The sequence below is a fragment of the Colius striatus genome, chromosome 2 (assembly GCF_028858725.1).
Source record: "Colius striatus isolate bColStr4 chromosome 2, bColStr4.1.hap1, whole genome shotgun sequence".
Taxonomy (NCBI): Eukaryota; Metazoa; Chordata; class Aves; order Coliiformes; family Coliidae; genus Colius; species Colius striatus.
Genome location: NC_084760.1, coordinates 58988039 through 59000540, shown reverse-complemented (window position 1 = coordinate 59000540; position 12502 = coordinate 58988039). Strand labels below are relative to the sequence as shown.

The window sequence follows — 12502 nt, the reverse complement described above, 5'->3', positions numbered from 1 at the left end:
TACAGATTTTTGTGCCAGCATTTTGAACAAGAAGGAATTTCACACAATACTATCAGTAATTTCCCGGACAGCATTCACAATCTGAAGCTATCAAATCTATGAACAAAAGCTCTTTTTTGTGCAGACTGTATTTTAAGGCACATAACATTCATTTTGTATGATTAAAAAGGTATTAAAAAAAACTAATGAAACTTGCACATATTGTGCTAGTGATAGCAAAAAAGAAAGTAAGTTGGTTCTTCATTCACTTTCAGAAGTGTTCCCTTGCATGATCTCCCTTTTGCAAATAACACAGCATACTGAATCATAATGTATCTGTAAAAAGTCAAATTCAAATCCATTAAGGAACTGCTCAGTAGAGGTTGGATCTGCTCTAAAGCCCTCTGCATTTCATTCTGTTGAAGGAAAAAAATATGGTTCAGGAAAGGAGAAGAATCATAAGTCTGGCATTTCTTAACCTAATTATACCTAATTCAATGTGAATTATACTTGATGTAATAAAGTGATAGAAGAAAAATGTTGGCAAAGAACTTTTTGAAGAACATATCACTCCATATCTATAGTCAATAAAATTAATATTAGAAATTGTAAAACTAATTAAAAGTAGGAATGTAGAAAATCCCTAAAGAATTGTGTTCAGATTAATGCTGAAAAAAGCAAATAGAAGGGAGAAAATAGCATCAATAATGTTGTGTCTATTGTTATATTATAGATATGCTTTGGCTGACTATAGCTGTGAGAGAATGAACATTAAATGAGCTAGTAGGATTTCCTCTTTACAGAGGCTTACAGTTAGCTCTCAGATGGCTTCTGTCTCAATTCAATTTAACCCAATCAACTCGCCTCACTCTGTCCTGTACTCACCTATAGGAATAGAGTTTTGGGCAAAAAACTTCCTGTTGATATTGGCATACGGAATATAGCAACAGCACTTTCTTTCACTCATCATGTGTCCATGGCTCTCAAGGTCAAAACTGCTGAAACCAAGGTAAAGAGAATTGAGTTTGTATAGTGTTGTGTGTCATGGGATAGTATTTAGAGAATTAGACAGGTACTGTGGGGCTTGAAAAAGCAGTTGCTTTCCTTCTTACGGTAAGAATGTTCTTCAATGTTCTTTTCCTAAAAAAAACAAATCAGAAAGGATATTTTATACTCTAAACTACATCCTAGAAAAGGATTTCAAAAAATGTGGTGTAGTTTCATTTATGAGATATTATTCTTGGAAATGCCTAATAAAAACCTGCCTTTAATGACATCAGTGTATTCCTAAAATTCTTTCCTTAAGTTGTTTTAACGTATAAATAAATGACCCTGTGGTTTTTGACTTGTGTTTTTCATTTGAAATATTTGAAGGGTTAGAAAAGAAAAAAAAATAGTTTGAAAATAAAATGTATTCTGAGATTTTAAAAATATCTAAGTTTGAATTTCAGTGGAACATTTGAATTTAAAAAAGGTGTAGGATATGATAAAACTGGAACATTTTCAAAGGGTTTTCATTTTCATGGTATTCTTTTAAGAATATAATTCTCAGAACTGAGCTACGTACATTTCCTTGGCTTACTCAACTGAGCAAAGCATGTTGTACCTAATACATCACTATATCCCTAAGATGGAAACTAAGAATATTTTAAATACAAAGAGAAAAAACATGTGCCTTTGATGCCAATGAAAGTTTGTGGCTGACTTCAAGAGAGAAGAGGAATTCACCTACTGTAATTAGAGGTCTACAGGTCATCAGCTCACAGCCATCCTTCAGCTCTGTGATTTTCACTTCAGTCTTGACTCACTACTCTTATTACAGTACAAATCTACATATAGAGCAGGTAAGGTTTCAAGGAGGCTGTTGCTAGAGGAGGGGCAGCAGATAAAGGAAAATTACAGAAAATGTCCATCTGCTCAGAGCAATGGAATGAAAATTATTCCCACCAAAAATGTGCCAAAGACTAAACATCCAATATGTATAGATGTTTGCAGGGGGATAGGAGGTAGTGTGGCTGCCAAACCTGCACGTGGCATCATAGCCAATTAACTTTACAGTGACCATGGGGTACACCATGAAAAAGAATGGATCAAGTGGCTTAGTCACTTAATTTTCATTTAGAATAAGACTAAAGGCAATGGAAATGACAAAGATGTATTTAAATCTAAGATCAACCTGCCAGAAGAAATTAATCGTTCTCAGTTGTCAATTGTTTTGGGAATTTTTTTGATGCAGGGAAAGAAGAGTAAGACTGTCCTAGATATTTACTTATTGACAAATATCAGTTTGTACCAGCATAATGGATTTCTCTCCTATTGCATAAGAAACTAGAGCTCCTTGATCTCTCTCCTTGATGGAAATAGGTGCACTATTTGGTTTTTAGCATTTTACAATCTTTAGCAATAGAAACAGAAGCATTTTGCCAAATTCAGAGTATCCACACTTCAGTTATCCACACTAGCTCTAAATATGTTATCTACCACACTACCATTCAAAGCACTAAGACTGGAAGTGAACATTAGAGCCATTTGAGTGAAGCTTCATCCAGAAAGCCATTTGGTTTTGCTTTGAAGGATTTTGATATTACTTCCAAAAGCAGTTTGTTCCATTGCCTAATTGCCTTCACAGTTAAAAATGTCCTTCACACATCTTTACAATATGTCTAGCTATAACTTGCAGCTGCTTACTTCTTGTGGCTTTTCTGATAGATTAAAGAGCCCTTAAGTACCTGGTATTTTCTGCCTACAAGGTACTTATCCATCATAATCAAATCAGCCCTCAGAGCTAAACAGATTGACCTCTTTAGGGCTGTAGTCCTAATGAAAAAAACCCACCACTTCCAGCTATTAGCTCTCTTTTGTGGCTCTTCTCTGCACTTTCTTAATTTTCTAACTTTAAAAATCACTGGTGCCAAATTGTATGCCACTTTGTTTTGACAATGCTGTGTTTAGAAGTAATACTTCTACCTTTTTTGTATTTCATATAATCCCACTTTAAAACCCAAAAAAGTCTGAAGTGCTTCTTTTGTGTCACAATATTGCAAGAGAAACTCATAAAAACAAGCTTCCAGAAGCTAACGCTCATCTACCAGCCCTTTTCAGTCACTACCTCCTTGAAATAGGTCTTCTTTCACCAGCATATAACAAACTAAATCAAAATGAAAATTGTACTTTGGAGCTGGCTTATGTTATATAGTTTTCTCTACAATTTTACTTGCCAACTGAGTTTAATTTAAAAATGGGGAATTAAATTTTATAACTTCTATTTTCTTTCTTTTTTAAAAAAAATTAATTTTGAATCAGTTGTAAAGGACATTATCCAACTTTATCTCAAAATCCAAAGCAATGATAAAAGCATTCAATAACCAATTTTGATAAAAATTCCTGAATAAAATAAAATAAATAAAAGGAGCAAATCTGTTTCAAACAAAACTAGAAATCATTTTTGTAACTTTGCAGTATTTTACATGTTTGGTTCTTTTGTTTCATTTCTTTAGTCTTAGTTTTTTTCCAAAAAAATTCCTCTTCCTTTTTAGTTATGAATATGCAAGTATGATTTTCCCTAACTCCATCTCTGTAACCAGCCCACACATACACGATTTCTTTGTACCTTTTTCAGAATTGAGTCTTATTCCTCCATTAATTGTTACTTATTTTTTCTAAAATTCATTCCCATTTGGTGTCACTATTCAAAGAGATAAACACTAGCTTCTTTTGCAGTGACATAATGCTTCACTGTATGCAGTCCATACTCCCTACTTGTCTTTCTGCTGCACTGAAAAATTGCCTCCAGTCCTCTGTGGTAAACTTTAAATAAAGTAGTAAACTTTATTTGTGCAGGGCCACTTTTCATGAATTTACTTCTGTATTAATACCTGTATTAAGAGTATTTCATCATCTCAGTCTTCATTTTCCATTTTAAATTTATCTTTTATCAACAGAGACAAATAGTCCTGTAAAACATTAAAACTTCCAAACTCACTTGCTGTCAGCTCAATTTGATTTATCTTAGGGGATATTTCATATGGGATCTTGCAGGACATGAAAAAATGTGCAGGCTCAGTGCCCATATTTACGTGTCCAAGTGTATTTACTTAATAATGGAGTCACTATAGTAAATATGCTCTGCTTGGATCATTTCTTTCATAATGGATCATAGTTTGGATGTCTATGAATGTCTTACTAAAGAAGTCAGGCAAACACACACATATTGCCGATTTCAAATATTTAATGGCCAATCTGGAGGAAGGGCAAGAAAATTCTCAACTCATTACATATGTTGTATCTGGACTAAAAATTTATAGAATATTCTATTCCTAAACCAGAAATTGGAATGCTTTAATAGCAAAAAGTGAAATGTACCCACAGATCTTTCCATTGTAAAGCAACATACAGCATAATATTAAAGATGGACTATATGAAACTGATAGCAATCCTCTCTACAGTCACTGTCTTTCTCATGAGTGCTTTCTATCTGTATTTTTTTAAGAGGAAAGAGTGGAACATCCAGGATGGAGGTAATATGGAGAGAGGAAAATGGTACAATAAAGAGTTGAGAGTTAAATAATGGCTATTGAAATAGGAAAGATGCAAAGAAGTTAAGAAAGAAGAACAGAGAAATATGACCTGGTAAAGCACTAGAGGGAGAAAACACAACACAATCTGGAGACTATCGAAGGGAAAAAATTATTTTACTGATCACTCTACCAATTATGTTAAACAACTTCTGTTTCATGTTCTTAAACAAGCATATGATATTGCTAAAGCAGTTGCTTGTTTGATGTAGAGATGTCTAGTCCTAATATCCCATGTTTCCATTTAAAAAAAGCCCAAAGAAAGACCTGAATTATATCATCACAAAAATCCAGAAATTGAAGTGTTGTGCATTAGCAAGTCTATTATTATTACCAAAGCGTAATTTAACCTTCAAAACATATTTTTACGTTATACCTATAGGAGTGAATACAAGTCCTTGGGTCTGCACCATTCAGGAAGCCAACTTAGAAGATCAGAGATATGTGATCAGAGATCAGGCATTTTATGAACTTTATCATGTGAAAGCTAACAGATTTTTCTTTGGCTGCATTGCTTCTGAAACTGGTTTACAAATGATACTAAAGTATCTTAGGAAGCACACATTCTTTATATAATCTGTATATAGTGTTTCCCTTTTCTTAAATACACAGTAGTTGACCGTAAGATAGTGGGTTACTTTATGAAGCTCATATTTTTAGAAGTATTTTTTCAGTCTGTAGATGGAATTTATTTGGAATTAACTAAAAAAACAATTTAACTTTGAAAACCATTTAACAGATATGCTTCATTACTCATTTCAGTTGTCTACATACTTACCTTTAGAAGTAAGCACTACGGTGACATGTTTTCTACAGACTTGGAAACTTAATAGTTACCGCTTTACAATTTTCTACATATTGTTGCATACAGTTTCATCATAATTCCAAGGATGGCATTTATTTTAAAGTTAAAAACTAGGCTAAAACCAGGTTAAAAACTGGTTAAGCATCTGGATGATCTTAAACTCACAAGGTCTCTTATGTAATGTCAGGAAATTTGCTTCTCATTCTTTGAACTCTTAAAAATCAATAAATAGTTAGTATACAATAACATATGATTAAAACCAAAGAACCATGGATTATAACAATGCGTTAGGAGCTGAAAAGTATCAAAGGGCCTTTAACTATTTTTATGTAATCAGCAACAACAAAAATTCCACCTAAGTATTTTGAGTATTAATTTCTTTTTTCCACATGATGATAGAAATATTAAATTATTTTCTAACAATTACTTTCATAATGTAAACATGGTGTTATGTTTTACTGTCTTTTTCCCTTTTTGCAGGTAATTCTGGTGAATCTATTGATATGCGTGGTAGTTTTCTACACTGTATACTATATGGTCCTGTCTGTGTCCTTCGCGTTATTCAAGTAAGATTTCCTTGTCTTTAGTCTACTATGGTGGCATATTACAACTGGATATAATGGTTAGAGCTGTGATGCTGTAGAGGAGGCATTCAGACGGAAGTCATCCAGTCTCAGCCTGTGAACACGTTTTTCAAATAGAGTTGAATTATTGCTACTGAACCTTCATTCAAGTGCACAAATTGGTGAATGGAGATTCAAAATTAATATAAAATATTGGTTCTAATATACTTCCTTGCACTTACACCATGTAAATAAATAAACGTAAGAGCAAAGATCACAATAAAAAATGAAATGAAAAATGTTATAGCCAATTCAAAAGACAAATTATATTCCCTTAGGAAGTTGATTAGCATGTATAGTGCCAGACATGTCTTAAATAAAAATGGAGATCATGTATACTGTGTGTAAGGGCAGGACCACAACACACAAGAGGACACAGAGAGCTTAAAAAAGCTCAGAGCCCTTTGAAATCATATTCACTGAGATATTACTGAAAATCTTTGGTTAATTTTATTCATTCTATTTCCACAGGATAAAAATGCTGGATGGTTTGGCACCTTTTGATTTTAAGACAGGTCCTTCATGGATTAACCCATATTATTTAGGTAACAGATTTTTTTGTTTTTTTTTTTTTTTCCTCAGTCAAGAAACTAGATTGTATCCAGCTGTAAACTAGACTTCCTTATGGGCAGTATTTTAGAGCTGTCTTAGCAATACTAATGATTTCTGTATTTTAACTATGCTGCATTTAAATGCAACTTTACATTTCTGTATTGCTATTTATCATTTGAGTGACTATTGGCTTTTCCTTGAGTTGTTCTTCCGATCTTGCATCATCTGAAGCAAATGTGTTCCTTTGTCAAGATGTTTCATTTTCATTGCAGAGCAATTACCTATTCTCTCTAAAGTTCTTCTACAAAGTTGTTAAATTAAATTTTCACAGTGCAGAAAATTTCTTTTGAATCATTCGATCCAGATCTGAAGGACAGGTCATATTCACTAACAGAATTTTTTCTTTAGTAATGCCGAAATACAAGTAGACATTAAAATTTCAGGCTTTGATTGTAGCTCAATCCCTAAACATATATTTTGATATCCTAATACAAATGTCTCTATTTTTGTCTGAAGCTCAAAAATATATTATTTTTCCTAAACTGTCATTCCTGAAAAATTACATGTATAAATGAAATTTTACCAGATTTATAATCTATTATACAAAGGCAAACCACACCATCTGGCAGCAAAGTAAGTAAAGCTCAAAACTAAATTGGTTAGTTCATCAGGTTAAAAAGAGTAATAAAAATGCATGCATAGTTGCAGTGTCAATACGGGTTTTAGATAAGAAAAGAACATTTCAATTGTAGCAGTGGAAAAGAAAATGAAATAATAGTCCATTAAAATTACTTTTCAGGGCCCTAACAAAATTGCTGGTATCTCAATATAATTTTTTTCGTCAAAAATTTTATCAGCAAGTTTGATGCAGAATGTTTATATGCCAAAGACAGTAACTATGTCATGTAACTCCTTAGCATTCCACCCTCCTTTCTGTCCACTCAATGAAATAACATGAAATAGGGGCCTGTTTAAAGTCCATGGGCACAGAGACAGAATGACAGAACAGACAGTTTCTGAATGATGTTGCAAATGAGAATTAGTTTACTCAAGAGTCTCACTCATGTCTGTTAAAAACAGGATTATGTCTTTAAAAGATAACCTCAAAATAGAAATGGAGTCAGCTCAGAACTGAAGTATCATTACTGGACCAGTTTTGTAAAAAGGCTTACAGAACATCTATCTATACAAAGTATACTTTCTAAATTATAAAAGTATTGGCAGAATTTAAAGGGATATTATTATAATAAAATATAATAAACTAAAAATACTAAAACATGTTGTACAAATTAAACTTTTTGAAGTGTTATTCCAAACTTCCTAACTATATGTGTTTTCCAGTTATCTTTTTCTTACTTTTTCATTTTTCTAAACTGCTGGGTGAGAGACCCATAACAGGGTAGAAACTAACTGACTATATGAAGAAAAGAAAAAAATGGAAAGGTGCAAAATGCTGCCAAATGTAAAAATGATGACAGTGTCTCTACTCTTGGCTGCAGTAATCTTAGGTATTATGTTACTGCAACAGTAAAAAAAAAAAACTTAATTATTTTAAAATGTGCCTTTATATGCCAGTGTACTTAAAAAGAAGAACATTTTGATGGAAAATTACATTAATTACAAATGCACTGTTACAGCCTGTTGTGTGGGAACTTGGGAACACAGCTAGAAGAGACATCAGGCATTTTCCATTCAACTCCCTGCTGTCCCAGGTAGCTACCCACCATAAAGTCAAACTTTGCCCTAAAAATGATCATTTTTGATCCCATTACCCAGAATAGCAAGTAAACAAGCTGACAGCTAAGTACCCCTCCAGTGCTGTATCAAAGAATACAGCTCATCAAATATCATGTGAGGTTCCTCACTCTTCCTAGCTTAGCTGCTCCATGCCTTCCAGACTGCTCTGCTGCCCACAGAGGAGGTCCGGTTTGCCAGTGACATCATTTTTGCGGAGCTGTGCCATCCATTAGGGGAGGTGGTCAATGCAGGCTGGTGGCACGGCATTGCTTGGCACACTCTAGAGAAAGCACCAGGTAACAGAAATGCACAGTTTTGTCACTGAGAGAAGGATTTTCTTGATCAGATAACTTTAATAATATTTTTGGGCAGCATAACTTAGTTGTTATTACTTTGCTACTAATCACCATTCCTGCTATAACAGAACACAGAGCTAGCTTTTAGCTGTGGTAGCCTTGCTATCAGCACTGAGAAAAGCCAGGCTCCTGGTTATATGAGATCCATATGTTAGATGGCCTCTGTTCATCTTGTAGGCTTTCTGTCTCCCTTTTTGTATGTTTTATCTTTAAATTGTTCTGATATATATATATATATATATTCTGGCATTATATATATATGATATAATGAAATTGAAAAGTTTGGTAAGGACCTTCATAAGATTAGCCCTTAACCACACAGTTCTGCTTCGGACGAGAATAATGAGATCTATGTCACATTTTCTTTTTTGCACCACATTCAAAGAGCGTGGATGGTCCTCGAGTAAAATTTCTATGCCATTTCTCCTCTAGGCTATATAAAATGGACATAATCCTGTCACTGGTCATAATTCTGCTAATTCTCACGTTTTTAACATAAAATATACGACACTAAAGTCTATAGGCAAATCAGGATACAACTCACACAGATATCTGTGGCAAAATTAGAAATGAATTTTATTATGAAAATATCAGTGCAATATTTGATCTTGTAAAAAAAATACATAATTGTCTCAGACATTTTAACTTCCTATTGCTATCATTTTAAAAATGAGAAAAAGCCTTTCAAAACCGTGTTTGATGTAAACATCCTATTTTCATTTACAGTTCTTGTGATATCACTGGAAATAACTTTCTTCATTTGTGGTCTGCTGTTTGCCCTGGTTGTGGAAGAATGGGTTTGGGATTATGCTGTAACTGTTACTATTATTCATATCATCGTAACTTCGGTTGGTAAGCAAGTTTACTGATAAATACATACACATTGTCACAAATTGAAGGACCTATCATTCATGTACTGTGTTACTGGATTAGTTTAATTTTTCCTTAAAGCTACATAAATATATATCTCTATTTTCCATCCATTTGATTCAGGCATGTCTTTAAATTCTACCATTTAAAAGTCAGTTCTGGTTTTATTGCAGAATTTTAAGCCATTATTTTCTTATTTAAATAAAAAAAAGTCAAAGTGTAGTTGGTAATCTAACAGTTCATATGAAACAGATCCAGCCTATATACAATTTCAGCATCTGGGAGGTGCATTTTTCTCTGAAACAAGAAATTAATAATTCTCCATGTCCCAATACTTCAAGATCTACTCATTAACGCTTCATCGGTAGTTCAGAGTAAAAATGAAGCTTGCTTCAACAAAGCAAATTCAAATTTTTAGAGTTAGATCATCTGAACTAAATTACATTGAGGAAAATAAAGCATTTTACCATCAAAACATCTTTTTCATTTTCCTGAAACTCTCCCCTCAAAGGAAAGAAAAGGGAAAGAATTTGATGCTGGAAATGAGACTCCTCATCACTTTTTGACAGCGCCTGGTAACCTGCTCCCTCTTCTCATGCTGTATACCATAATGCTACTATGGCTGATTAGGAAAACAGTTTAACTGCATCCTTGCCAGAGCTCATTTAAGGATTCTTTTATCCTATAAGTGAACTTAAAATTTTTATTGTAGAATTTAGAAATAGGGAAGATGTCACTGACAAATTAAGATTCCCTCTCTATTACATAATAATTACTCTTCCATTTTCCAATGCTTTCTCCATTTATCTTTTAGCACTTCAAACTGATAGGGATCCCCCAGTTTTCATGACAAGTTAAGCCAGAGGCCAAAAGAGACTTCATCTTAAAAAATTAAGCATAATTTCTTGTCTATTGAATTTGATATCCTGGAATTTAAACTTCTTTTATCCCTTATGAATAACTTTTGTACTTAAACCAAGCAATTTACAAAAACTACAACAGAATCTGCTTTGTATATATTTTATACAGGAAAGTATCTTCTATCATTATATTAACTGATGCACTTTTATGTTCAAAGAACCCCAGATTTGTCATTGTTTCTTTTAGATGGCCAACCAAAGTTCAGCTGTCTGGCTCTGAGCTGCTAGCATATGCAATGTGCCTCCCAGCTCCCTTTGCTACCTCTAGGGTACTGTCAGCTTTTTTTTTTTTGGCAGGGGGAATATTGGGTCATATAATGGCCCTGCAGCTGATCATACAGCAGTGATGTGTGTCAGCTTGAGAGAGGCCAGTGCCTGAAGCAGGAGAGAGCATGTTGTGCAGTGGTGCTAACTTGTGGTGTGCAGCCCCAGCCTGTCTGCCATGCGCTGCATCACCCATTAAACTGAAAATGCCAGGCAGCTTAATTTATGTGGATTGCAGCAATATGTAGACACTTTACCAGGGAATTGGTGTCTGTGTTGCACTAAGTCTTGTACAGGTAAGTAATAAAAAAGTCATTTCTTCTGCAGAGAGTCTAAGAGCTCCAGTTAGCACACATTTATTAGGTTTAAGACTTCCCTTCCAGTGGGATTGCTCACCAGGCCAAGCTTAATGGTATGGCCAAGTAATTCAATGATACTAAATTTGTGTTTGCAATTTCAATAAATGTGAAGTATATAATTTATGAATCATAACTAAGCAGATGTTTGATAACATAATGCAATGTTCACATGTCCCCATCCTTATTGTTTAAAAATATACATTTCTTCTTTCCTTCTCTTTGCAGTTATGTCTGAATTCCCCCTGGTGTTACACTGGTGGCTGGCATTAGGTATAATTACGTTCTTTAAAGTTCAAATTGGTAGGCCCTGTGTAGAAAATTAGTATTTAAAGTATTAATTATTTCTATTAAGTGTTTGTTGTCTCACTAATTTGAGAATTTTCAATGTTTAAAGAAGAAATATATGCTTTTTATTGCTGGGCTAACATTTGCCTTGCCTTAAAAAACCCTGTTTTAAGACGAGAATGTACTCAGCTTCTGTTAACCTTGCTAACAAACAGCAGACACATGTTCTTGAAATAAACCAAGATTAAGTTCTGAGTAATTAAACTATCTCACTTATTCAGTTGTCAAAAAGATGATTGTCTAAACTAGTCTTCCTTGGTACTCTCTAATCAATGGAAAGAAACAGGCACCGTCAGAGGCAATTTTTATAAACACTATGCACAGGTACTTAGGATAAATGAAGTAAATCCCAGTCATCCCATAACCTTAGAGTGAATGGCAAACCTCCATTTCTGAATGTCTAATTTTCTGTAAAAGCATAGCTTTCTACTGTATTTGTAAGATATATTGTCTTGGAAAAACAGTTAAGGGAAAAGGACTGCCTTCTGTTCTTTTTTTATATGATGGATAACAAGGATTGACAGCTGCAGTAAATTCCTAAATGATGGGGACAGACAAATAAATTCCCTCTCCTGGAAATGGTTTTGCATCTGCAGCTGTTGGGGCTGATGTCTTTGTAGGTGGTTAAAGCCTTGGGCAAAATGTTTCAGTAGACAGGCCATTTTTAAGAAACTGAAGATAAAAAGAATATCTGTTTAAAGTTTTATCACAACATTTGTATTCCACTATAAAATTTAATATAAACCAGCCATATATTTTCTTTCAGGATCTGGAGCAATTTCAATGATTTGTGGAGGACAAATTTTGGCATACTGCTTGTTCAAAGACAACTTCATTTACCCCATTCTAGATGATTTTTGAAAAGGAAAATTAGAATTTGCCTTTACATGAATTCTAATGTTTCATTAGCAATGTAATTAAAATGAGATTAGCAACTGTCTCATTGTAAGACTAATATTTACCTCAACACATCACTTGTATCTTACATTTGTTTGTAATGTCAATGTCATCACTTTTAGCTTTGGCATGTAATGACTTTTAGATTTGGTATATATATTTTCCATTAAACAAATAATGATATACACTATCTCTTTTTCAAAAACAAACAAACCATAAGG

The 12502-nt window shown here is 33.7% G+C and overlaps 1 protein-coding gene across 1 annotated transcript; it reads left to right on the top strand.

Annotated features, from left to right (window-relative positions):
- Positions 1 to 955: 955 nt before the first annotated feature.
- Positions 956 to 12245, top strand: TMEM244 (transmembrane protein 244). The gene is made up of 6 exons (XM_061989463.1): positions 956 to 988; positions 5839 to 5924; positions 6453 to 6526; positions 9353 to 9478; positions 11265 to 11309; positions 12151 to 12245. Exons 1-6 carry the CDS (start codon positions 956 to 958, stop codon positions 12243 to 12245), a joined length of 459 nt encoding a protein of 152 aa, XP_061845447.1.
- The last annotated feature ends 257 nt before the right edge of the window (positions 12246 to 12502 follow it).

Bases quoted from the DNA above. Each gene is read 5' to 3' on its own strand.
- TMEM244 (XM_061989463.1), top strand. From the start codon at position 956: ATGGCTCTCAAGGTCAAAACTGCTGAAACCAAG. The intron at 5,925-6,452 runs GTAAGATTTCCT...CTATTTCCACAG, and splicing joins GTGTCCTTCGCGTTATTCAA to GATAAAAATGCTGGATGGTT. The intron at 11,310-12,150 runs GTATAATTACGT...ATTTTCTTTCAG, and splicing joins ACACTGGTGGCTGGCATTAG to GATCTGGAGCAATTTCAATG.